Source organism: Saimiri boliviensis, chromosome 20 (genome assembly GCF_048565385.1).
Source record: "Saimiri boliviensis isolate mSaiBol1 chromosome 20, mSaiBol1.pri, whole genome shotgun sequence".
NCBI lineage: Eukaryota > Metazoa > Chordata > Mammalia > Primates > Cebidae > Saimiri > Saimiri boliviensis.
The window spans coordinates 22,451,715-22,479,668 of NC_133468.1; the positions used below are offsets into that span (position 1 = coordinate 22,451,715).

At 42.4% G+C, this 27,954-nt stretch overlaps 1 protein-coding gene across 10 annotated transcripts in view; it reads left to right on the forward strand.

The window, feature by feature from the left end:
- Positions 1 to 27,954, forward strand: part of PWWP2A (PWWP domain containing 2A) — a 73,839-nt gene that overhangs the window by 12,518 nt on the left and 33,367 nt on the right. For 3 of the 10 annotated variants that reach the window (XM_039460397.2, XM_039460394.2, XM_039460398.2), the window contains exon 2: positions 19,667 to 20,631. In XM_039460397.2, coding sequence (XP_039316331.2) covers positions 19,667 to 20,631 — 965 coding nt within the window. The other 7 variants (XM_074390288.1, XM_074390289.1, XM_039460393.2 and 4 more) reach the window with 5 other exon arrangements.

Below are 27,954 nucleotides of genomic sequence, written 5' to 3' on the forward strand. Positions count from 1 at the left end.
AGTTTAAATTTGAATCAGCCTTGGCAACATAGTGAGACCCCTTCTCTTAAAAAAATGCTTGTGCATTTTAATTTTGTGGTGCATGTTTATTAAAGGATGTAACTAGTTTTTTCAGAATTGATGTTTTTACAAATACCAACTTTGTGTGTGTATATGGGGGTACTGTTGCATTAAAAATAATTAATGATTTCCTTAGGAAACTTCAGTTTTCACTAAGTTCTTAAAAGCAGTTTATAGAAAATTTGCTTGTTTTTTGAGGAAATATAAACCAAGACAATGATTTCTTTTCTTTACAGAGACCATGAAACGTATGGTGCAATAGCCCTACTTTTGGTGGGAAAAATATACAGCCATTCTGGTGAAGCAGTGAGTAGTGGTATCAGTAGCTTATACTACAGTGTCCAGGTTGAGAACTTAGGCCCTCAAGTAGTATGCTTGAATGATTGTGTTGTGGTACATTAAAAGTAATATTTTTTGGTGATTATTCTGCTTATATGCCAAGATGTCAATAAAGGCTTTACACAGTGAAACAGAGAAGAGGCAGGTGCCAATCACTCTCTGAGCCACACAACTTTAGGACACCCACTACTGTGCAATGTGTGTTGAGAGTGAGTTCTTCCATTGCATGTTGCATTAATATGATATTTTTCAGAAGTGATTATTATGGAGCATTAAACCTGGTTTCATTCTGAGTCTAAAGAATGCTCTGGCCGGGCGTGGTGGCTCACGCCTGTAATACCAGCACTTTGGGAGGCTGAGGCGGGTGGATCACGAGGTCAACAGATCAAGACCATCCTGGTCAACGTGGTGAAACCCCGTCTCTACTAAAAATACAAAAAATTAGCTGGGCATGGTGGCCCGTGCCTGTAGTCCCAGCTACTCAGGAGGCTGAGGCAGGAGAATTGCCTGAACCCAGGAGGCAGAGGTTGCGGTGAGCCGAGATTGCTCCATTGCACTCCAGCCTGGGTAACAAGAGCGCAACTCCGTCTCAAAAAAAAAAGAATGCTCTGGGCCACTATGCTGAGGAGGTAGCCCTGCTCTGTCTGTGGAGAAGCTACTCTAGAAAAATAAAAAGAAAAGAAAAAATAAAGAATCCTGTAACAAATTATAGAATTAAAAATAAAACTTAAAAGCAGATTTTATACACTAACTAGATGTGTTATAAACAAACTATACCAGGCATGTTTTATTGGACTTGGGATTTCTTTTTTCTTTCTTTCTTTCTTTTTTTTTTTTTTGAGACGGAGTTTCGCTCTCGTTACCCAGGCTGGAGTGCAATGGCGCGATCTCGGCTCACCGCAACCTCCACCTCCTGGGTTCAGGCAATTCTCCTGCCTCAGCCTCCTGAGTAGCTGGGTTTATAGGCACGCACCACCACGCCCAGCTAATTTTTTGTATTTTTAGTAGAGACGGGGTTTCACCATGTTGACCAGGATGGTCTCAATCTCTTGACCTCGTGATCCACCCGCCTCGGCCTCCCAAAGTGCTGGGATTACAGGCGTGAGCCACTGTGCCCGGCCTCTTTTTTTCTTTTTTTGAGATGGAGTCAAACTTTTGTGCCCAGGCTGGAGTGCAATGGTGTGGTCTTCATGCAACCTCTGACTTCTGGGTTGAAACAATTCTTGTGCCTCAGTCTTCTTAGTACCCGGGATTGCAGGTGCCTGCCACCACGCCTGGCTAATTTTTATATTTTTAGTAGACATGGGGTTTTACCATGTTGACCAGGCTAGTCTTGAACTCCTTACCTCAGGTGATCTGCCTGCCTCAGCCTCCCAAAGTGCTGGGAATTACAGGCATGAGCCACTGTGCTTGGCCTGGACTTGGGGTTTCTTTTCTTTTTTTTTTTTTTTTTTTGGAGATGGTGTTCCACTCTTCTTACCCAGGCTGGAGTGCAATGGCATGATCTCAGCTCACCGCAACCTCTGCCTCCTGGGTTCAGGCAATTCTCCTGCCTCAGCCTCCTGAGTAGCTAGGATTACAGGCATGAGCCATCATGCCCAGCTAATTTTTTTTTTTGTTTTTTTTTTTTTTTTTTTTTTTTTTGAGACAGAGTTTCGCTCTTGTTACCCAGGCTGGAGTGCAATGGCGCAATCTCGGCTCACCGCAACCTCCGCCTCCTGGGCTCAGGCAATTCTCCTGCCTCAGCCTCCTAAGTAGCTGGGATTACAGGCACGTGCCACCACGCCCAGCTATTTTTTTGTATTTTTAGTAGAAACGGGGTTTCACCATGTTGACCAGGATGGTCTCGATCTCTCGACCTCGTGATCCACCCGCCTCGGCCTCCCAAAGTGCTGGGATTACAGGCTTGAGCCACCGCGCCCGGCGTTTTTTTGTATTTTTAGTAGAGACGGGGTTTCACCAAGTTGACCAGGATGGTCTTGATCTCTTGACCTCGTGATCCACCCATCTCAGCCTCCCAAAGTGCTGGGATTACCGGCGTGAGCCACCGCGCCCGGCTGGACTTGGGGTTTCTAATGAGATTTTCAACCTCTTACTGTAACTAAGACTGGTATGGGCTGGGTGCAGTGGCAGTTGCACTTTGAGAGGCCGAGGCGGGTGGATCACTTGAGGTCAGGAGTTCAAGACCAGCCTGGCCAATACGGTGAAACCCTGTTTGTACTAAAATACAAAAATTAGCCAGGTATGGTAGTGCATGCCTATAATTCCAGCTACTCGGGAGACTGAGGCAGGAGAATCACTTGAACCTGGGAAGCGGAAGTTGTGGTGAGCTGAGATCGCGCCATTGCACTCCAGCCTGGGCAACAAGAGCAAAACTCTGTCTCAAAAAACAAAAATAAATAAAAATGAGACTGTACTGTACTGTGTACTGTTTTAAAATACAGCTCTTCTTGAAACAAGGTCTAATCTTCCTAAAATCAGGTTTTCTATGGGGACTACTAAAGAGTTTATATATTATGTATAATATCTTCACTGTAATGGCTGAGTTAATTTTATATTGATAAAAAATGAAAGATGTGTTAGTAGTTATTTTTGTCTATAAAGTACATCATTGTTTCTTGGTATTTATTTGCCCTGTTTTCCCTAAATTGTTTAGTAAATTCAGACACACATTACCAGGAGAATAGAAGCTTGCTGTAGAGGCAGGTTTTGCAAGAAAATAATTGGAAATTAAGTTACACTCTAGGTAGATTTAATAAGTTACATTCTAGGTAATTTAATATAGAATATCTATACACTTTTGGGCAGTGGTCCTCAAAACAAATGTGCATAGATTTCTGAGCTTCATTCCATCATTTTGCGTATTAAAGTGATTCTGACACAGCAGATTCTTGGACCGTATTTAAAGATAACTTATTTTTAGGGGGTAGTTTGCCAAAGTAATGGAATGATAAATTTGTTAAGCCTCTTTGAAAGGTTACTGGTTAAGGCTGGTCACAGTGGCTCATGCCCGTAACCTAGCACTTTGAGAGGCCGAAGAGGTAGGATCATTTGAGACCAGGAGTTGGAGATCAGCCTGGCCAACATGGCGAAACCTGGCCTAACCTAAAAATACAAAAAAAAATTACCTGTATGTTGTGGTGTGTACCTGTAATCCTAGCTACTTGAGAGTCTGAGACATGAGAATCACTTGAGCCCGGGAGATGGAGGTTGCAGTGAGGTGAGATCTCCTCACTGTACTGCAGCCTGGGTGAAAGAGTGAGACTTTGTCTCTGAAAACAGTTACTTGTTAACTAACAATGAGATATAATTACAAACCAAGCAATGTATTTTTTTGTGTGTGAGAGAGACAGTTTCGCTCTTATTGCCCAGGCTGAACTGCAACGGCGCAATCTCGGCTCACTGCAGTCTCTGCCTCCTGGATTCAAGTGATTCTCCTGCCTCAGCCTCCCAAGTAGCTGGAATTATAGGCATGTGCCACCACGCCTGGCTAATTTGTATTTCTTTCTTTCTTTTTTTTTTTTGAGACGGAGTTTCGCTCTTGTTACCCAGGCTGGAGTGCAATGGCGGGATTTCGGCTCACCGCAACCTTCACCTCCTGGGTTCAGGCAATTCTCCTGCCTCAGCCTCCTGAGTAGCTAGGATTACAGGCACGGGCCACCATGCCCAGCTAATTTTTTGTATTTTTAGTAGAGATGGGGTTTCACCATGTTGACCAGGATGGTCTCGATCTCTTGACCTCGTGATCCACCCGCCTCGGCCTCCCAAAGTGCTAGGATTACAGGCTTGAGCCATTGCGCCCGGCAATAAACTTTTTTTTAAAGATTAATTTTTTTTTTTTTTTTGAGACGGAGTTTCGCTCTTGTTACCCAGGCTGGAGTGCAATGGCGCGATCTCGGCTCACTGCAACCTCCGCCTCCTGGGTTCAGGCAATTCTCCTGCCTCAGCCTCCTGAGTAGCTGGGATTACAGGCACGCGCCACCATGCCCAGCTAATTTTTTGTATTTTTAGTAGAGACGGGGTTTCACCATGTTGACCAGGATGGTCTCGATCTCTTGACCTCGTGATCCACCCGCCTTGGCCTCCCAAAGTGCTGGGATTACAGGCTTGAGCCACCGCGCCCGGCCAAGATTAATTTTTTTTTCCTTTATTGAGACAGAGTCTTACTCTGCTGCCCAGCTTGGAGCACAGTAGCAAGATCTTGGCTCACTGCAACCTCTGCTTCAGAAGTTCAAGTGATTCTTGTGTGTCAGCTTCCTGAGTAGCTGGGGTTATAGGTGTGCATCACTGCACCTGGCAGATATTTTTTGTAATTTTAGTAGAGATGGGTTTTACCATGTTGGCCAGACTGGTCTTGAACTCTTGGCCTCAAGTGATCTGCCTGCCTGGGCCTCCCAAAGTGCTGTGATTACAGGTATGAGCCACTTTGCCTGGCCACGATTGAGAATTTTTTATGGTCGGAAAGATCTTTATTTTTTCAGCCTCCCTTCCCACCAGTTGATTTTATAAGATATTGTTTTGAATGTTGCTAAAGTCATCTTCTCTCCCACCCCCCATCTATTTGGGTACTCTGCAGACTGCCCTTGTAATATTTGGAGCTTTTATTTAAATTATCCAGTGATATTTAGGAAATAAAATCAAATGCATTTTAATTTTAATATAATAGCCACCATATATTTTGCCTACCTACGGTGTACTAGACCCTATAAGTTCTCATGTATATGTATTCTTATTTATTGTTGCTGAAAATTCTACCAAGTTTGTTAACTGCACTTCGAAAATACAAAAGGCTCTGAAAACTGGACTTCTTTCGTTAGTTTTTTGGTGACAAAACCTAATCTGACCTGCAATGATATAAGGCTGTTTTATCTGTTTATCCATCCCATTTAGTGTGAGTATGCTTGCGTTTTATCTAACTGCTGAAATATTAATATGTTTGATAATGGCATGCTTAATATCTTCTGAAAAAGAGAAAAAAATGTGAATACTGAAGCTTGTCTACTGCTTCAGGATTCAGAAAAGAGCATGTGGGCCTGTTAGCTCCTCCACCCTCTTGGTGGAGAAGAGAGGTTAAGTAACTTAATGAAATAAGGGGAGACAGTGGTTAAGAACCTGACTTTGGGCTACTACCTGTATACATATCCTACCTCTACTGGGAGAGCCACTGGGTCACTTTCCTTGGGAAGGTTACTTTCCTTTTCTGTGCTTTAGTTTTCTCAACTATAAAATAGGGACAATAATAGTACTTTACTAATAGGTTTGCTGTTTGATTAAATCAGTTGATGTAATTACGCATTTAGAATAGTGCCTGGCACATAGTAAGTGCTGTATAAGTATTAACTATTATTGCTTTTTTTTTTTTTTTTTTTTTTTTGAGATGGAGTTTTGTTCGTTGCCCAGGCTGGAGTGCAATGGCTTCATCTTGGCTCACAGCAACCTCCGCCTTCCAGGTTCAAGTGATTCTCCTGCCTCAGCCTCCCAAGTAGCTGGGATTACAGGCATGTGTCACCACGCCCAGCTAATTTTGCATTTTTGATAGAGATGGGGTTTCTCCATGTTGGTCTGGCTAGTCTAGAACTCCTGACCTCAGGTAATCCACCCACCTTGGTGTCCCAAAGTGTTGGAATTACAGGCGTGAGCCACTGTGACCAGCCAAACTATTATTACTTTTTTTTTTTTTTTTTTTTTTTAAAGATGGGGTCTCACCATGATGGCCAGGCTGGTCTTGAACTCCTGACCTCGGGTGATCCACCCACCTCGGCCTCCCAAAGTGCTAGGATTACAGGCGTAAGCCACCATGCCCGGCCCAAACTATTATTACTTTTTTTTTTTTTTTTTTTTTTTTTTTTTTGAGACGGGGTTTCGCTCTTGTTACCCAGGCTGGAGTGCAATGGCACGATCTCGGCTCACCGCAACCTCCGCCCCCTGGGTTCAGGCAATTCTCCTGCCTCAGCCTCCTGAGTAGCTGGGATTACAGGCACGCGCCACCATGTCCAGCTAATTTTTTGTATTTTTAGTAGAGACGGGGTTTCACCATGTTGACCAGGATGGTCTCGATCTCTCGACCTCGTGATCCACCCGCCTCAGCCTCCCAAAGTGCTGGGATTACAGGCTTGAGCCACCGCGCCCGGCCACTATTATTACTTTTATGAAGTAGGTGCTAAGTGGCAGAACTATAATAGGATGAATGTGACAGTAATTTTTTCTTTTTTTTTTTTTTGAGACAGAGTCTCACCTGGTCGCCCAGGTTGGAGGAGTACAGTGGTCCAGTCTAGGCTCACTGCAACCTCTCTCCCTTTTGGGGTCAAGCAGTTCTCCTGCCTAAGCCTACCGAGTAGCTGGGACTGCAGGTGTGCACCACGACGCCTGGCGAATTTTTAGTAGAGATGGAGTTTCAACATGTTGGCCAGGCTGGTCTCAAACCCCTGACCTCAAGTGATCCTCCTGACTTGGCCTGCCAAAGTGCTGGGATTACAGGAATGAGCCACTGCCCCTGACCCGACAGTAGCTTTTGAAACCACTTAATATGGGTTTGATTTTAGATATCCATTGAACCTGCATCCTGTTGTATTATGGCCTGCAGTATAATAGGAGCATCTTTAAAATGCTTTGAAAGGATCTGTAGAAGTTTCAGATAATACCCATGAAGTATTATTCTCGCCACCCCCTGCCTTTTTTTTTTTTTTTTTTTTGCGACGGAGTTTCGCTCTTGTTGCCCAGGCTGGAGTGCAATGGCGCGATCTCAGCTCACCGCAACCTCCGCCTCCCGGGTTCAGGCAATTCTCCTGCCTCAGCCTCCTGAGTAGCTGGGATTATAGGTACGTGCCACCATGCCCAGCTAATTTTTTGTATTTTTAGTAGAGACAGGGTTTCACCATGTTGACCAGGTTGGTCTCGATCTCTCGACCTTGTGATCCACCCGCCTTGGCCTCCCAAAGTGCTAGGATTACAGGCTTGAGCCACCGCGCCTGGCCTTTTTTTTTTTTTTTCTTGAGTTGGAGTCTCACTCTGTCACCAAGCTAGAGTGTAGTGGTGCGATCTAAGGTTCACTGCAACCTTGGCCTCCTGGGTTCGAGCAATTCTTGTGCCTCAGCCTCCTGAGTAGCTAGGATTATAGGCACGTGCCACGGCATCCTGCTAATTTTTGTATTTTTAGTAGAGACGGGGTTTCGCTGTGTTAGCCAGGATGGTCTTTTTTTTTTTTTTTTTTTTTAAGATGGGGTTTCACCATGATGGCCAGGCTGGTCTTGAACTCCTGACCTCAGGTTATCCACCCACCTCGGCCTCCCAAAATGCAAGGATTACAGGCGTGAGCCACTGTGCCCGGCCAGGATGGTCTTGATTGATCTCCTGACCTCATGATCTGCCCGCCTCAGCATCCCAGTGTCCTGGGATTATAGCTGTGAGCCACTGCGCCTGGCATGTTCTTTTTTTTTTTGTTTTGTTTCCTAGAGACAGGGTCTCTGTTGCCCAGGCTGGCATGCAGTGGCGTGATCACAGCTACTGCAGCCGTGAACTCCTGGTCACAAGTGATCCTCCTGTCTTAGCCTTCTGAATAGCAGGCGGACTACAGGCCTGTTCCTCCACACCTGGCTAATTGTTTTATTTTTAGTAACAACAAAGTCTCGAACACCTAGGCTCAAACAATACCCCTGCTTTGGCCTCCAGAAGTGCCTGGATTACAGGCATGAGCCACAGCACCTGGCTACCCGGTATGCTTTCTAAACATTATTGAAAAGGGCTCGCTTTTGAGAATGAAAGGGAAAGGGAGTTATTTTTATGCTCTTCTTTGTAATTTTTAAATGATGAGATCAGACTAGGATAGCTATGCTTAATTTTTTTTGTTTCTTGTTTTTGAGATGGAGTCTCTTTCTGTCGCCCAGGCTGGAGTACAGTGTCGTGATCTTGGCTCACTGCAACGTCTGCCTCCTGGGTTCAAGTGATTCTCCTGCATTAGCCTCCCGAGTAGCTGGGATTACAAGTGCCCACCATCACGCCCACCTAATTTTTTTGTATTTTTAGTAGAGATGCAGTTTAGCCATATTGGCCAGGCTGGTCTTGCACTTCTGACCTCAGGTGATCTGCCTGCCTCAGCTTCCCAAAGTGCTAGGATTACAGGCATGAGCCACAGTGCCTGGCCACATTTTTAACAAAGTGATTTAGACACATTTAATCACATCACTAGACAGTCAGAAGACTTCACTAGTAGTCTCTCTCTCCTTTTTTTTTTTTTCTTTTTTTGAGGCAAGGTCTTGCTTTGCCATCCAGGCTGGAATGCAGTGGTGCCATCACCACTCACTTCAGGCTTAACCTTCTGGGCTCAACCGACCCTTTCACCTCAGCCTCTCAAGTAGCTGGGACCACAGGTGTGTGTCACTACACTAAGCCATTGCTGTTATGCTTAGCCAGCCTCTTTTTCTTTTCTTTTAAATTTTTTTATTTTTTTTTTTATTTAAGAGACGGAGTCACCCTGTTGCCTAGGCTGGAGTGCAGTGGTATGTCTCAGTTCACTACAGCCTCCACCTCCTGAGTTCAAGCAGTTCCCCTGCCTCAGCCTCCCAGGTAGCTGGGATTACAGACATACACCACCAGGTTTTTTGTATTTTTATATTTTTATTTGTTTTATTTTATTTTTCTGAGATGAAGTATTGCTCTTGTCACCCAGGCTAGAGTGCAGTGATGCAATCTTGGCTCATTGCAATCTTCACCTACTGGGTTCAAGCAATTCTCCTGCCTCAGCCTCCTAAGTAGCTGGGATTATAGGCATGAGCAACTGTGCCCAGCCGGTTTTGTATTTTTAGTAGAGATGGGGTTTCACCACGTAGGCCAGTTTGGTCTTGAACACTTGGTCTCAAGTGATCCACCCACCTCGGCCTCCCAAAGTGCTGAGATTGCAGGTGTGAGCTACTGCTTCCGGCCAGCCTCCTTATTAAGAGACTGGTTATTCTCCATCTATCACACTCTTAGACTGGCAACCCTTTCCACTCAGGCACACTCACTAACATGCCCTCCTCTTTTTCTGCCAGATGGATCCCTTTATTTTATTGCTTTTTTAAGCCTCTGAATCCTTCCTTAATAATATTCAGAATGGATAACTAGTCTTCACCATTTACCACTCCTTATTTGGCTCTTCATTTAATCTGCTTGAGCCCTTCAAGGTCCCATTCCCTGCAAAGCCCATTTCCTGATCACTAATCCACAGTGATTTCTTTCCTTCTGAAGACTGTAACCTCATTTAGCATTGCCTGGTGTGTTCTGGTCACACCTACTGAAGCTGTGTCCTAGGGCTGAGACTGTTATTATACTATCAGACCAGTTAGCATACTTGTTTTTTAAAAAATTCATTTATTTTTAAGAGATAAGGGTCTCACTATGTTTCATATAGATTGATACTTAGTGATAATTGAGGTGAATTTGCTGGCATTTATACTTAAGTGGTACAAATTTTCTTTTTTGTGTGCTTTCTGTGCTTAGAAGTGTTGGTGGAACTGAAGTAAACTGAATTCTTGCTTTTAAAAAACACTATTTTTGGGCCGGGCGCGGTGGCTCAAGCCTGTAATCCCAGCACTTTGGGAGGCCGAGACGGGTGGATCACAAGGTCAAGAGATCGAGAGAGCCGGGCGCGGTGGCTCAAGCCTGTAATCCCAGCACTTTGGGAGGCCGAGGCGGGTGGATCACGAGGTCGAGAGATCGAGACCATCCTGGTCAACATGGTGAAACCCCGTCTCTACTAAAAATACAAAAAACTAGCTGGGCGTGGTGGCGCATGCCTGTAATCCCAGCTACTTAGGAGGCTGAGGCAGGAGAATTGCCTGAGCCCAGGAGGCGGAGGTTGCAGTGAGCCGAGATCGTGCCATTGCACTCCAGCCTGGGTAACAAGAGCGAAAACTCCGTCTCAAAAAAAAAAAAAAAAAAGAGAGATCGAGATCATCCTGGTCAACATGGTGAAACCCCGTCTCTACTAAAAATACTAAAAATTAGCTGGGCATGGTGGCGCATGCCTGTAATCCCAGCTACTCAGGAGGCTGAGGCAGGAGAATTGCCTTAACCCAGGAGGCGGAGGTTGCGGTGAGCCGAGATCGCGCCATTGCACTCCAGCCTGGGTAACAAGAGTGAAACTCCATCTCAAAAAACAAACAAACAAAAAAACAAAACAAAACAAAAAAAACCCACTATTTTTTAGCTTCTTATTTTTAGGTAATTTAAAACAGAGAATTCTTGTAAACTCTTTAGTCAAGTCACTCGTTTTTAACATTTTGCTACATTTAATTTAACATTCTCTATGCAGTTTTTTTTTCCTGAACTGTTTGAGGACTGAGTTCAGGATGTCATTCTACTTTACTTAATGCTTGAGCATTTCTTTTCTAAGATGAAAGGAAAACTATAGCTACAATATAGTTTTCAAATTAAAGAAACATTAATAGATTACTTTACTTTGTATCTCATGTTTCCTTATTTCTTCAATTTTTCCAATAAAAATTTCCTTGAAAGTGTTTTTTCTCCTCCAGTAAATTATTAAGTATTTACTTGCAATATAATTATGTAGCAATTATATAATAAGGACTGTTCCTCAATTTGGATTTGCTTGATATTTACTCCTGACTGGTTTAGGTTATGCAGGCAATGTTGTGATCTTGGAACACTGCCTCTGCAGGCCCATGATAGCCATGTGCCCTCATTGGCAATGTGTACTTTGATTCTCCCTAAGGTTAGGGTGTTGTCCTGTTTCTCTGTTATATAATTACTGTTTCCCTGCTATGTAATTACTGTTTCCCTTGCACTAATAATTCTTTTCTTTCTTTTTGAGGCGGAGTCTCGCTCCATCACCCAGGCTGTAGTGCAATGGCACAATCTCAGCTCACTGCAGCTTCTGCCTCCCTGGTTTAAGCGATTCTCCTGCCTCAACCTCCAAGTAGTTGGGATTACAGGCGTGTGCCACCGCGCCTGGGTAATTTTTGTATTTTTAGTAGAGACAGGGTTTCACTGTGTTGGTCAGCCTGGTCTTGAACTCCCGACCTTGTGATCTGCCCACCTTGGCCTCCCAAAGTGCTGGGATTACAGCTGTGAGCCACCATGCCTGGCAGCACTAGTGATTCTTTTTTTTTTTTTTTTTTTTTTTTTTTTTTTTTTTTGAGACAGAGTTTCGCTCTTGTTGCCCAGGCTGGAGTGCAATGGCGCGATCTCGGCTCACCGCAACCTCCGCCTCCTGGGTTCAGGCAATTCTCCTGCCTCAGCCTCCTGAGTAGCTGGGATTACAGGCACGTGCCACCATGCCTAGCTAATTTTTTGTATTTTTAGTAGAGACGGGGTTTCACCATGTTGACCAGGATGGTCTCGATCTCTTGACCTCGTGATCCACCCGCCTTGGCCTCCCAAAGTGCTGGGATTACAGGCTTGAGCCACCGCGCCCGGCCGTAATTCTTTTTCTTTTTTTTTTTGAGACCGAGTTTTGCTCTTGTTACCCAGGCTGGAGTGCAGTGGCGTGATCTCGGCTCACCGCAACCTCCGCCTCCTGGGTTCAGGCAATTCTCCTGCCTCAGCCTCCTGAGTAGCTGGGATTACAGGCACGCGCCACCACGCCCAGCTAATTTTTTTTTGTATTTTTAGTAGAGATGGGGTTTCACTATGTTGACCAGGATAGTCTCGATCTCTTGACCTTGTGATCCATCCGCCTCGACCTCCCAAAGTGCTGGGATTACAGGCTTGAGCCACCGCGCCCAGCATAATTCTTTAACTATCAGTGTATTGCTTCTTGTAAAATGTTCTCTTCTATATTTAGCTAGATATACATTTATTATTTTTTTCATATTTTCATTTTTTAATTATGAGATTGAGTCTCACTGTTAGTTGGTCTTGAACTCCTGGCCTTAGGTGATCAGCCTTCCAAGTAGCTAGTATTATAGGCTTGAGCCATTGTTCCTGGCTGCTTTTATTTATTTATTTATTTTTGAGGTGGAGTCTCACCTTGTTGCCTAGGCCAGAGTGCAATGGCACAATCTCAGCTCACTGCAATCTCCCCCTCCTAAGTTCAAGTGATTCTCCTGCCTTGGCCTCCCGAGTAGCTAGGATTATAGGCGTCTGCCACCACACCTGGCTAATTTTTTGTATTTTTAGTAGAGATGGAGTTTCACCATGTTGGCCAGGCTGGTCTTGAACTACTGACCTCAGGTGATCCACCCACCACGGCCTCTCAAGTTGTTGGGATTACAGGCGTGAGCCACCAGGCCCAGCTGCATTTTGTTTATTAATAGTTGGTTCTTTCTGTGTTGCCCAGACTGGCCTCGAACTTGGCTTTGTGGGCATGTCTGCCTTAGATATTATATTTGTAAGAGTTTTTTGAAATTACAAAAAAAAACACAACAAAATATATTTTAACCATTAAGCATACAGTTCAAAATAGTGTTAAATACATTCACATTGCTGTAAAACAGGTCTCCAGAAGTTTTTGTCTGGCAAAACTAAAATTCAGTAGTTATTAGACAACAGCTTCCCATTTCTCTTCTACCTGCTATCAACCATTGTGCTTTCTGCTTCTGTGAATTTGACTACTTTAGATACCTTGCTTTTAAGTGGATTCATACGATATCTTTTTATGATAGGCTTTATTTTACTTAGTGTCCCCAGGTCTCATTCATGTTGTAGCATGTGTCATGATTTCCTTTTTTTTTTTTTTTTTTTGACACAGTCTTACTCTGTCACCAAGGCTGGAGTACAGTGGCACGATGTCTTTTCACTGCAACCTCTGCCTCCTGGGTTCACATGATTTTTGTGCCTCAGTTTCCCAAGTAGCTGGGATTACAGGTGTACACTTCTGTGCCCTGCTAATTTTTCTATTTTTAGTAGAGACAGGGTTTCACCATGTTGGCCAGGGTGGTCTTGAACTCCTGGCCTCAAGCAGTCTGCCTGCTTCAGCCTCACAGAATGCTGGGATTACAGGTATGAGCCACCATGCCTGGCCTATATTTCAGCCTTTTTAAGGCTTGAAAATATTAACTAGGCTCAAGCTGTTCTCCTGCCTTAGCCTCCCAAGTAGCTGGGACTATAGTTATGCGCCACCATGCCTGGCTAATTTTGTATTTTTAGTAGAGATGGGGTTTTGCTATGTTAGCCGGTCTGGTCTCGAACTCCTGACCTCAGGTGATCTGCCTGCCTCTGCCTCCCAAAGTGCTGGGATTACAGGCGTGAGCCAGGCCTGGCCACTTTTTTTTTTTTTTCTTTTTTTTTTTTTGAGACCGAGTCTCACTCTGTCGCCCAGGCTGGAGTGCAGTGGCGCGATCTCAGCTCACTGCAACCTCGGCCTCCCGGGTTCAAGCGATTCTCCTGCCTCAGCCTCCCGAGTAGCTGGGACTACAGGTGTGCACCACCACACCCGGCTTATTTTTTTTTTCTATATATGTCTCTATCTGTCTGGCTCACAGTTTGTTTGTCATTTCATGTGTCAGTGGACACTAGGGTTGCTTCCACCTTCTACCTTTTGGCTAATATCTCTTTGAGATCCTACTCTCAGTTCTTTTGGATATGTACCCAGAAGTGGGATTGCTGAATTGTATGATGATAATTCCATTTTAAATTTATTGTGGTAAAATTTTTTATTGCACTTAGCTATTTGATTTTTTCTGCTTTGCCAATCATTTACTACCCACACACAATTACCAGTTTTATTACCCCTTCCCCCCCTTTTTGTAGTTTTCACTCATCATTACACAATTAGGTGTTTCTTCCCTATGTTATTAAAAGCATTTAATGCTTGGGTATTTTGTATACATATGAGGAAATAGCAAAGTATAAAAATCCAGTTGCAAAATATTATCATTCTTACTGAACTTCATAAAGATAAACATATCAGATACCATTACTTGATATAAACAGCTGTAAAGTAATTGGCTGGGCCATAGTTGCACTGGGAGTAAAAATTAAAGATACGGGAAGGAGCCTAAACTCTAGCAAATTTGGCTGGGTGCAGTGGCTCACACCTATAATCCCAGCACTTTTGGAGGCAGAGGTGGGTGGATCACTTGAAGCTAGGAGTTTTGAGACCAGCCTGACCAACATGGTGAAACCCTATCTACTAAAAATATAAAAATTAGCTGAGCATGATGTACGCACCTGTAATCCTAGCTACTCAGGTGGCTGAGGTATGAGAATAGCTTGAACCCAGGAGGTGGAGTTTGCAGTGAGCCAAGATTTCGCCACTGCACTCCAGCCTGGGTGACAGTGAGAGTCTGTCTTAAAAAAACAAAAACCTCTAGTAAATATTAGGTGTTTTTTGTTTTTGTATTTGATTTTCTGTTCTTTTGAGACAGAATCTTGCTCTGTTGCCCAGGCTAGACTGCAGTGGTGCGATATTGGCTCACTGCAATCTCTGCCTCCTAGGTTCAAGCGATTTTCCTGCTTCAGTCTTCTTCGTAGCTGGGACTACAAGGTGCCCACCACCACACCCGGCTAATTTTTGTGTTTTTAGTAGAGACGGGATTTTGCCATGTTGGCCAGGCTGGTCTCAAACTCCTGACCTCAGGTGATCCTTCGGCCTCCCAAAGCGTTGGCATTATGTGCGCGAGCCACTCTGCCCGGCTTCTTTTTTTTTTTTTTTTTTTTTTTGAGACGGAGTTTCACTCTTGTTACCCAGGCTGGAGTGCAATGGCGTGATCTCGGCTCACCACAACCTCCGCCTCCCGGGTTCAGGCAATTCTCCTGCCTCAGCCTCCTGAGTAGCTGGGATTACAGGCACATGCCACCATACCCAGCCAATTTTTGTATTTTTAGTAGAGACGGGGTTTCACCATGTTGACCAGGATGGTCTCGATCTCTTGACCTCGTGATCCACCCGCCTCAGCCTCCCAAAGTGCTAAGGTTACAGGCTTGAGCCACCGTGCCCGGCTTTTTTTTTTTTTTTTTTTTTTTTTTAAGACAGAGTTTCACTCTCTTGCCCAGGCTGGAGTGCAATAGTGTGAACATGGCTCACTGAAGCCTTGACCTCCCAGGCTCAAGCAGTCCTCCCACCTCGGTCTCCTAAGTAGCTGGGATCACAGGTGCATACCACCACACCAAGCTAATTTTCCTATTTGTAGAGACATGGAGTCTTCTTATGTTGTCCAGGCTAGTCTTGAACTCCTGGGCTTCAAGCATTTTGCCCACCTCAGGCTCCTAAAGTGTTAGGATTACAGATGTGAGACACTGCATCAGGTTCTAAGTTATTAGTTTGAAATTAAGAGTAAATTACTTAAATGAAGCAAATGAAAGTAAATTTTAGCCAAGAGAAGTGTATATAAACAGTTGATAAAAGAGAGCTGTGAAACTTCACCTCAGACTTAAGGTAAGTATGGTTTAGTTCTAATAAAAGGAAGGGAGGCTGGCATGGTGGCAGGTGCCTGTTAGTCCCAGCTACTTGGGAGGCTGAGGTGAGAGGATCGCTTGAGTTCAGGAGGTTGATACTGCAGTGAGCCATGATCGCACCAGTGCACTCCAGCCTGGGTGACAGAATGAGACTCTATAGAAAAAAAATTTATAGCCGGGCGGGGTGGCTCAAGCCTGTAATCCCAGCACTTTGGGAGGCCGAGGCGGGTGGATCACGAGGTCAAGAGATCGAGACCATCCTGGTCAACATGGTGAAACTCCGTCTCTACTAAAAATACAAAACAGCTGGGCATGGTGGCACGTCCTGCTACTCAGGAGGCTGAGGCAGGAGAATTGCCTGAACCCGGGAGGCGGAGGTTGCGGTGAGCCGAGATCGCACCATTGCACTCCAGCCTGGGTAACAAGAGCAAAACTCTGTCTCAAAAAAGAAAAAAGAAAAAAATTTATAAATCAATAAAAGGAATGGTACTTCTTTTCATTTAGCTCTTGAAATATGTGAACGTGTGGTGGGGGCAAAATGATGCCTTCTTATGAGTTAGAAAATTTTATTGTTAATGCAAATAGTGGTATTACATCAAGTAAGTCACAATTGTTTATGTTGGTTCTGCATTAAAACACAAGACACACCTCTTTTTTCCTGTCATCTTTTGAAAAAGTCATTAATGATAACCTATATATTGTAAGAAAAGGTTAAATGCTTAAAGTTACTTTGAATTAAGTAGTCAGGAAGCAAACATTTGGTTACCAGAAGCTAGAATGGAGAAAGCACTTTTCCGTGTAGTCTGGTACAGTAGGAGGGTACCTTGCATTTTTGGAATAGCCAAGACCTAGTCTTGTCCTACCGTAGGTAAAAAAAGCCTTTCCTTTTTATGCTTTTTTTTTTTTTTTTTTTTTTGAGATGGAGTTTCGCTCTTGTTACCCAGGCTGGAGTGCAATGGTGCGATCTCGGCTCACCACAACCTCCGCCTCCTGGGTTCAGGCAATTCTCCTGCCTCAGCCTCCTGAGTAGCTGGGATTACAGGTATGTGCCACCATGCCCAGCTAATTTTTTCTATTTTTAGTAGAGACGGGGTTTCACTATGTTAACCAGGATGGTCTCGATCTCTTGACTTTCTGATCCACCCGCCTCGGCCTCCCAAAGTGCTGGGATTACAGGCGTGAGCCACTGCGCCCGGCCTCCTTTTTTTTTTTTTTTTTTTTTTTTTTGAGACGGAGTTTCGCTCTTGTTACCCAGGCTGGAGTGCAATGGCGCGATCTCGGCTCACCGCAACCTCCGCCTCCTGGGTTCAGGCAATTCTCCTGCCTCAGCCTCCTGAGTAGCTGGGATTATAGGCACGCGCCACCATGCCCAGCTGATTTTTTGTATTTTTAGTGGAGACGGGGTTTCACCATGTTGACCAGGTTGGTCTCGATCTCTCGACCTCGTGATCCATCCGCCTCAGCCTCCCAAAGTGCTGGGATTACAGGCTTGAGCCACCGCGCCCGGCCTCCTTTTTATGTTTTATAAGTGTTTGCTCCAAGTTGTTGGTTGTGGTAGCCAAGCTAACAAAGACTTTGGGAAAAAAGTATTCAGGTCCTAGAATAATACCTGGTGTATGCTGGCTCTTTGTAAATCCTGCTCACGTTTAGGTTTGTCTACAGCGGTGAGTACCTAATATCAAGATTTCTTTGTAATAAAGGTATTCTGAACCTTTTTGGGAGCATAAGAACATTTCTCACCACACACAGTGTGGCTCACACCTGTAATCCCAACACTTTGGGAGGCTGACGCGGGCAGATTGCTTGAGTTCAGGCAGTCAAGACCAGCCTGGACAACATGGTGAAACCCTGTCTCTACAAAAAATACTAAAATTAACCAGGCATGGTGACATGTGTCTATGGTCCTGGCTACTTGGGAGGTTGAGATGGGAGGATTGCTTGAGCCCAGAAGGTTGAGGCTGCAGTGAGCTGTGATAGTACCACTGCACTGCAGCCTGGATGACAGAGTGAGATATCTTGTCTTTAAAACATTTCAGAGAATCTGAGCACTGAAGATTTCTTATGTAGAAAAACATATATAAAACATTGACATCTAGTTTTGTAGGTTCCATGTGACTGACTACTTGAAGCCAATCCTTGGGTTTAGATCGAAGCACCTTTGCTTACAGTTGCATTGGTGTTAAATACTGTTGGAATCAAATAGTGCATACAGTCAACATGCTAACATATGCTGAAATTATTTGGTAGTGTGATTTGATTTTATGTGAGGAGAACTTAGTATAGCAGGTTTATTTTAAGGATCAGTTCTTGATATTCAGTCTAGGCATGCCAAACAACTGTTATTTCTAACTCTGTTTATGAAATAAGGCTATTAGAAACTGAGAATTTTAAAGATTCGTATTAGGTACTGTGGTTTGCAAACAGGGTCTGGACCTGTAATGGAGTTTTCAAATCAGTTTAATGGGTCTGACTAGCCTTAAAACAAATGAAGTAGACCAGAGTAGAAAAGAAATTATGTATCACAAAATACCTGGTTAAGTATTTGGTGAAACTTTTGCTTAAGTGTGTGTATTTATGTATATATATGCATGTATGTATACATTCATAAATGTTTTATTTAATTGCAATGCAAATATATTTCTTTTTTTTTTTTTTTTGAGACGGAGTCTTACTCTGTCACCCAGGCTGGAGTGCAGTGGTGCAATCTTGGCCCACTGCAGCAACCTCCACCTCCTGGGTTCAAGCAGTTCTCTGCCTCAGGCTCTTGAGTAGCTGGGATTACAGGCGCCCACCACCATGCCCGTCTAATTTTTGTATTTTTACTAGAGACAGGGTTTCACCATGTTGGCCAGGCTGGTCTTAAATTCCTGACCTCGTGATCTACCCTTCTTGGCCACCCAAAGTGCTAGGATTACAGGTGTGAGCCACTGTGCCTGGCTGCAAATATATTTCTTTTTTTTTTTTTTTTGAGACAGAGTTTCGCTCTTGTTACCCAGGCTGGAGTGCAATGGTGCAATCTCGGCTCACCGCAACCTCCGCCTCCCGGGTTCAAGCAATTCTCCTACCTCAGCCTCCCTAGTAGCTGGGACTACAGGCGTGCACCACCATGCCCAGCTAATTTTTGTATTTTTAGTAGAGATGGGGTTTCACCATGTTGACCAGAATGGTCTCGATCTCTTGACCTCGTGATCCACCCGCCTTGGCCTCCCAAAGTGCTGGGATTACAGGCGTGAGCCACCGCGCCCGGCCGCAAATATATTTCTTAATGTGAGATGATTTAAAAAGTTATAAAGCCATAGCTGTATAACTATTTGCTTTGGAGGTAGTTTGAGTATCTGAATTCCTGATTATTTTTGTGGTTTGAGAGACAGATTAGGGAGCTAAATAGTTAGGATGCAGGAGTAAAAAGGCAACTTTATTTGAATCTTCTGTGATTAACCAATAAAGTTGAGATGGGATTTTACTCATTAATAGTTTTAGACAGTTAAGGCAGAATTTATTTTGTGGAGGTTTTGAAAGCTGTTTTAACCAGAGGAAGAAATACATGTATGTGTCACAAATTTGTAGATGCATTTACTGAAAATGTTGTGTATATGGTTCAGTGAATGTAATATACGTGATGCTTAACATAAAGCTATCTGAGAAAATATTCTTTCTGATTCAAGACTGAAAAGATCTACTTCAAGTAAAGTAAACTATTCTGGCATTGCTTAGGGCAGCTGTTTGTTTTTACCAAAAATGTAGGACCTAAAGAAATGAAGGTCTTTGGACTTTTGGGCAAAGAGATAGTCAGTAGATTTTTGTGTTTTTGTTTTTTAATATGAAATAGTTTTCAGGAAAGTTTATATAAATAAGCATCAGGTGTTTACGTTTAAGAACTTGAATTACAGATGTTGACTTAATGTCTTCTTTTTTTCTTTTATTTCTTTCAAAGGTTTGGGCCCCATGGTATCCCTGTGACAGTATTTCCCAAAAGGGAATATAAGGATAAACCAGAAGCCATGCAGCTCCAAAGTAATACATTCCAAGAAGGGACAGAAGTCAAGTGTGAAGCAAATGGTGCTGTTCCTGATGACCCTTCTCCTGTCCCGCCTCCAGAGCTGAGCTTGGCTGAAAGCCTGTGGACTTCCAAACCACCACCTCTCTTCCATGAAGGAGCACCTTATCCTCCCCCTTTGTTTATCAGGGACACATATAACCAATCAATACCTCAGCCACCTCCTCGGAAAATTAAGCGACCTAAACGAAAAATGTACAGGGAAGAACCCACTTCAATAATGAATGCTATTAAATTACGACCCAGGCAAGTTCTATGTGATAAATGTAAAAACAGTGTTGTTGCTGAAAAAAAGGAAATTAGAAAAGGTAGTAGTGCAAGTGACTCCTCTAAATATGAAGATAAAAAACGGAGAAATGAAAGTTTAACTACTGTGAACAAAAAACTGAAAACTGACCATAAAGTGGATGGGAAAAACCAAAATGAAAGTCAGAAAAGAAATGCTGTGATTAAGGTTTCAAATATTGCTCACAGCAGAGGCAGAGTAGTAAAAGTTTCTGCTCAGGCAAATACATCAAAAGCTCAGTTAAGTACTAAAAAAGTTCTCCAGAGTAAGAACATGGATCATGCGAAAGCTCGGGAAGTGTTAAAAATTGCCAAAGAAAAGGCACAAAAGAAGCAAAATGAAACCTCTACTTCCAAAAATGCACATTCAAAAGTCCATTTCACACGTCGATACCAGAATCCTAGCTCAGGTTCCCTTCCACCCCGGGTTCGTTTAAAACCACAGAGGTACAGGAATGAAGAAAATGATTCTTCTCTGAAGACAGGACTTGAGAAAATGCGGAGTGGCAAGATGACACCCAAGCCCCAGTCTCGCTGCACCTCTACCCGCTCAGCAGGTGAGGCCCCTTCAGAAAATCAGAGTCCCTCAAAAGGCCCTGAAGAGGCCAGCAGTGAGGTTCAGGACACAAATGAAGTGCATGTGCCTGGTGAGCAGGATGAACCACAGACATTGGGCAAAAAGGGCAGCAAAAGCAGTATCTCTGTTTACATGACCCTAAATCAAAAGAAATCTGACTCTTCCAGTGCTTCAGTGTGTAGCATTGATAGCACAGATGATTTGAAATCTTCCAACTCTGAGTGTAGTTCTTCTGAAAGCTTTGAGTTTCCTCCAGGCAGTATGCATGCACCTTCCACCTCCTCCACTTCCTCCTCTTCAAAGGAAGAGAAAAAGCTCAGTAATTCCTTGAAAATGAAAATCTTTTCCAAAAACGTCTCTAAATGCGTCACACCAGATGGCAGGACCGTATGTGTAGGGGACATTGTTTGGGCCAAGATATATGGCTTCCCTTGGTGGCCAGCCCGTATTCTTACTATAACTGTGAGCCGGAAAGATAACGGCCTTTTAGTCCGACAGGAGGCCCGTATTTCATGGTTTGGGTCTCCAACAACATCTTTCCTTGCTCTTTCACAACTCTCCCCCTTTTTAGAAAACTTCCAGTCACGCTTTAATAAGAAGAGAAAGGGCCTGTATCGCAAGGCTATCACAGAGGCAGCTAAGGCTGCCAAGCAGCTGACCCCTGAAGTACGGGCTTTGTTGACACAGTTTGAAACCTGAACATGGACAGTAAGGTAGGCAAGACCATTGGAAGTCACCACAGATTTTCTAGTCGAGTTAGGAATAATTTCTACAAAACAGCTTGGCCAGATTGGAGAGAGAAGTTGCACTCAGTTGGCTGGCTTTTTAATACTTACCTTATAGCCATTTTTAGACTGAGAAGCTTAAACTGAACATATAATCAAATTTTGTGTTGAGATTTTAGCAGTATTTTTCAGTTTTGAAGTCCAAAACCATCCCAAGGCATAGGAGCCATAGCCTCAACTGAACTGAATTTTTGTAGAGACCGTTAATTGCCATTTGTACCTAATACTGTGTGTGTATATATATATATATACACACACATATATATATGAAATAGAGACTGTCACTATGTGACACAGGTTGCATATTTGGGATTGCAGTAAGGGCTTGGTGAGCTGGGGGAATAATGTGGATATTTAATGACTACTTGTTTTTTAAATAATGAACACTTAGCCTTTCTATGCACATAACGGTGTACAAGTTAGATGGTTAGGTGTTTGACAAACAGATGCTTGCTGTTCAGTTACAGACTGGGGAAATAGTCCAGTATTTGGGATTAAAACTGTCAAGACTAGATAGATTTTAGTCATCACTGTCTTTTGTCCAGTGGGGATTTAATCAATACTTTCAAGCTTCTGGTTTGGGAGTGTAGATAGGTTTGATTTTGGATATGTAAATAGTTGATTGCTAAATTTGGTCAGATTTCTCCTGACTGGCTGTTCCTAAATTCTTAGGATATGTCCCGGTAAAATTACACTTTGTGAATTAATTGTCATTTGTGTAATTGTTGCATTTTGGATGTAACCTAATTTGATAATTAAAAAAAGTAATTTCCGTTTAAGGTATCTGTTTGCAGGTCAGAAAATGAGAAAATGTAATTGTGTAATGCTCTGAAATGTAAAAAACAAAAACAAAAAAGCTGTAAATAAAATCAACTAAATCCAAATTATTTGTGTGTGTTTCTCAAAAAGCTTTGAAAAATTTCAAGATGGTAGAAAATTATTCTTTGTAAGAGTGTTTAGAAGAGATGAAAAATCAAACTTTTATTTTGCTATTTGCCCTATCAGGGAATATATTATCTGAGATTAGAAAACTTCAAATAATGAGAGATGAATAAGTATATTCTCAAAATAAGATTTTGTAGTATAGAGGTTTGATAATGCTTCTAGATTTGATATCCTCTTCCTGCCAATTTCTCATAAATGTGTGAATTTAATTTTTAGCCTTAATGTTTCATCACATGCTTCTTTTTTTTACATTTGGGTAATTACAAGTGGTGTCTTCTCTTTGGTTTTCTGCCTCATGTATCACTGCTTTTGGGGCTAGTAACATAGCTTACTATTTTTCTACATGGTCCATCTGTCCCTAAGATTTGATTTCTTATTTTCCAGTTTTAGTTTTGTATTATTAGTGAGAAATATATCTGATTGGCTGTGGAGGCAAGTTTATCTCAATATTTTTAAAGTTGCTTTCATACTTTTTGTGTCTAACAACTTTTGGACAGTTAATTACAAAACTTTTAGAAATTTAATACTTAGCAGTTTTTGTGGATTTCTAAATCCAGTTTGAAATATCTTAGTTACTGTGAACTCATAATGAAAATATTAATGGAGATTGAAAATCAGCAGTCTTGTCAGCTTTCTTAAGGTTATGTACTGATTATGAATTTCTGCAAAAGCAAGTAGAATTTCTTCTGGGGAACTAAAGTCAATGCTTTTTGATTATAATAAACACACAATTTAAAAATAGATGTTTCACTTGAGTAGAACATATTCTTTCCTGCAAACAGAAACAACTATACTTAAAAAATTATTTGATTGGAATTCACAGTGTGGTTAAGAAGTTATAAGAAACTATCCTAAAATATTTTCCAAGTATTTGTTTCAGATTAATGAACTTGTTCATTCAGGTGTTTTTAAAAGTTTGAAATCTAAAGTTCAGAAAGTCTTAAAAGTCACCAAAATATGTAATTCCAAGGCTTTGTGTCCTGATCTGGGTGAGTTTTATGTTTTGAAGTGTACATTACTAATATGGTCAAGTGCTTGGTAAATGTGCTCTTGTGGCATAAACCAAATTTAATTGGTTTCAGAAGCCATGGGTAAAGAAGAAAATAAAAAGTCATGATTGTTGACTATAATAGTTTTGTAGAACACACCTTTGAGGAAAAGGTTGAGCATATCGCAAATGATATTATGCCAAATGACCTCTTCATTTTAAACTGGCAGTCTGGCATATTTCATTTGTAGTTTCAGTAGGGAAGTAAGTTTTAAAGAATCTCTATAATCTTAAATGTGTATTCTAAACACTAATCCAATAGCTACATATTAAAAACTTTTATTCAAATGGAAATGTCTTAGGTAAATTTGTCCAGTATCTTCTGCAGATGGAGATAGAGTTGAATTGGGTAGTTATAGCCACTTTATATTTCTCTTTGAAATGACAATAGAAGGCACTTATTCTTGATACGGAGATAACAGAAGTGAGTATTATTTCCCCTTGCAGTGGGAATAAACTGGCTTAGACCAAATCTGTGACATAAGAGTTGTGGCTAAAACACAGGATTGGCAAGGGGAGAAACCAAGTAAAGAGTTGTAAAAGCTAAGAATGTATTTCTAGAAATTCTCAAAAATGTAAAGCATCAGAGTATTTTCTCCTTTTTACTTTCTAGAATTTATAGACCAGGAAGCTGATTAATCATTTGGAAGGAACATCCATTCAGATGTGGAACCAAAGATCAAATAATTAACGATGAGAGGCCAGGTGCGGTGGCTCACGCCCATATTCCTAGAAGTTTAGGAGGCCAAGGTGGGATGATCACTTGAGGCCAGGAGATTGAAACCAGCCTGGGCAACATAGACCCCCAATTCCCCCCTCCATCTCTGCAGAAAAATAAAAATTTAGCTGGGCTTGGTGGCACACACTTACAGCCCCAGCTACTTGCTTGTATCCTAGCTACTTGGTAGGCTAAGGTCGCTTGAGCTCAGGAGTAGTAGACTGCAGTGAGCTGTGATCACACCGCTGCACTCCAGTCTGGGCAGGAATGAGACCCTGTCCCTGAAAAAAACCCTATACATCAGTGATACAGGGAAATGGATTCACTAGTCTGAAGCCTTTTTGCGTGACTTGATAGTGTGTTCCTAGACAGTTTTGATGGAGGAGAAAATCTGCAAGTACTAATTGTAGATTAGCACTAAGTTGAATAGGCAGGAATTCTGATGTGAAAACAGACTGTAGGCAAAGGACAGGAACCTGATACTAAAATCAACTAAATGAATGTATTGTCATTAGGCTGAGTATCTAAATTGCAAAATACTGAATTACACTCCTATTTAAGCAGGTTGTACTTTTCTAAAAATTGGTTATGTTGAAGGAAAGGTCACAAGTCTATAGAATAACTGAATTGGGAATCGGAAATACCTTGTCTATAATTTGTATCTAAAATTAGGTTTTCCCTTTTAAATTGTGAATTTTCTATGGTCTGTGCTGCATGCTTTCACTTTTATTAGTACAGCTGAAGAGATGGATAAATGTCTAGAAAAATGAATGTTTTGATTCAGGAATTTGTGCCTAGTGATGGCCTCCAATAGGGAATTTTCCAGAGAGAATGAAGACCCAATTCCTAAGTTGGGGCAAATTTAGTTTTCATTTTGGTATTGTTCTAATATTTACAGCTTTTAAAACAATCTCTTAAAAACTGCTGGATATGGCCGGGCATGGTGGCTCACTCCTGTAATCCCAGCACTTTGGGAGGCTGAGGCAGGTGGATTGCCTGAGGTCAGGAGTTTGAGACCAGCCTGGCCAATGTAGTGAAAACCCGTCTCTACTAACCTTGTCTCTACTAAAAACACAAAAATTAGCTGGGTGGGGTGGCATATTCCTGTAATCCCAGCTACTCAGGAGGCTGAGGCAGGAGAATCGCTTGAACCCGGGAGGCAGAGGTTGCAGCGAGCTGAGATCTCAGCACAGCACTTCAGCCTGGGTCACAGCAAGACTGTCTCAAAAAAAAAAAAAAAAAAAAAAAAAAAAAAACCTGAAAAACAAAAAACATACGGGATATAAGAGAATTCAGGTATACAACAAGAGGCTGATGCTATGTCAATTTCCAGGAGAAAAAAAACATCGAGGGTGCGTTAGTTACTTTTACCTGGATCTGAGTTATTTAATAGTCCCTTAATATCCAAATATACAATTTGTGCAGATTTACTGTATCCTTCATTTAACAAATGAACAGGACTAAAAAATGAAAGTATTAGCTAATAATAATATGCTTTGTTGTGCTATTTTGAATGAAGGAACAGGAAGTTTAAAGTCACAGTGATATAGCTGATCTGTATATTTTTAGTTTTCCAGGGTATTTTGATGTCTTTACCATGGATAATTGACACTAATATAAGAGAAACAACTCTGTCCTATCTTTACTCAAGTTAGAGACCTAACATTTAGAGATCCAAACAGGTTTTTTTTTTTTTCCTATTTCTTGTGGCATTGCATGGAAATCATTTTCTCCTTGTTATTAACAGAGCACTGTGATTTTTCTGTGTATGGTATTTAAAAATAATGGTTAAATAGATATAAAATTTATCATCGTAATCATTTTTAATTATATAGTTCTGTGGCATTAAATATATTCACAATGTTGTTCAACCATCACCTTCCATCTGTAATTTGATTTTGATAGAAATCTTTTAAATTTGGGATGTCACTTTCTAGAAGGTCTTGAAAATTAAGTTACAGGAGTGTTTTTCTTGGTCAGTGGTGTGGCTGGAATATGCTGCTGGCACTGCCCCACTTCCAGGATTCTTTCCTGATCAACCTGCAATCCCATACAAGGAAATAACTGTTGCTTACAATGCCAATCGGTGCCCCCATTTTTCTTTATTTTTGAGACAGGGTTGCACTCTGGAATGTAATGGCGAGATCACAACTTAGACTTCCTGGGCTCAAGCAGTTCTCCTGCCTCAAGGCCCTGGCTTCCACCATAGCTGGGACTACAGGTGTGTGCCACCATGCCCAGCTAATTTTAAAAAAATGTTTAGTAGAGACAAAGTCTCCCTTTGTTGCCCAAGCTGGTCTTAAACTCCTGGGCTCAAGTGATCCTCTCATCTTGGCCCCCGAAAAGTGCTGGGATTACAGGTATGAGCCACCATGCTCAGCTAGTGTCTCCATTTTTTTTTTTTCTTTTTTCGGACGGACTTTTGCTCTTACTGTCCAGGTTGGAGTGCAATGGCATGATCTCTGCTCCACCTCCCAGATTCAAGCAATTCCCGTGCCACAGCCTCCCAAGTAGCTGGGATTACAGGCATGTGCCAACATGCCTGGCTAATTTTGTATTTTTAGTAGAGACCGGGTTTCTACATGTTGGTCAGGCTGATCTCGAACTCTCGACCTCAGATGATCCGCCCACCTTGGCGTCCCAAAGTGTTGGGATTACAGGTGTGAGCCCCTGAACCCAGCCTCAGTGTCTCCATTTTAAGAAGTGTAACTTGACAAATTTTTAGGTGAATTAATGTGACTGCACTTACCTAGTAGTTGGTTTGGGTTAAAACTGTTCCCTTCCAGTAACATAAACTTTTATATCAAGGCATATTTGTTTCCCATTAACTGTATGGACATAAAAAGTGGAAAAAGCAAGTAGTTTTTTAAAAAAAAAATAGTACCCATATTATTAAAATATGACAAACAAAAACAAAAACAAAAAACTTTGAGGCTGAACATGGTGGCTCATGCCTGTAGTCCCAGCTACTCCTGAGGCTGAGGCAGGAAGATAGGTTTCATCATATTGGTCAGGCTGGTCTCAACTCCTGACCTCAGGTAATCCACCTGCCTCAGCCTCCCAAAGTGCTGGGATTATAGGCATGAGCCACTGCGCCTGGCCCCTAAAGCTTTGATGTTAAAAACAGACCAATTGCAAACTTGGTTTAAATGTGAATTAAGGGCCGGGCGCTGTGGCTCAAGCCTGTAATCCCAGCACTTTGGGAGGCCGAGGCGGGTGGATCACAAGGTCGAGAGATTGAGACCAACCTGGTCAACATGGTGAAACCCCGTCTCTACTAAAAATACAAAAAATTAGCTGGGCATGGTGGCGCATGCCTGTAATCCCAGCTACTCAGGAGGCTGAGGCAGGAGAATTGCCTGAGACCAGGAGGCGGAGGTTGCGGTGAGCCGAGATCGCGCCATTGCACTCCAGCCTGGGTAACAAGAGCAAAACTCCGTCTCAAAAAAAAAAAAAAAAAAAAAAAAAGTGAATTAAATTTTTTTTTTTTTTTTTTTTTTTTTTTTGAGACAGGGTCTCATTCTCACCCAAGCTAGACTGCAGTGGTATAATCATGACTTACTGCAGCCTTGACCTCCTGGGCTCAGGCGATCCTCCTGCCTTAGCCTCATAGCTGGGACCACAGGCACATACCATCACATCTGACTAATTTTAAAAAATTCTTGTAGAGACGGGGTCTCACTATGTCACCCAGGCTGGTCTTGAACTCTTGTGCTCAAGTGATACTTCCACCTCGGCCTCCCAAAGTGCTACCCAGCTAAAATTTTTTTTTTTTTTCACATTTCTGATATTTTTGTAAAGGATCTT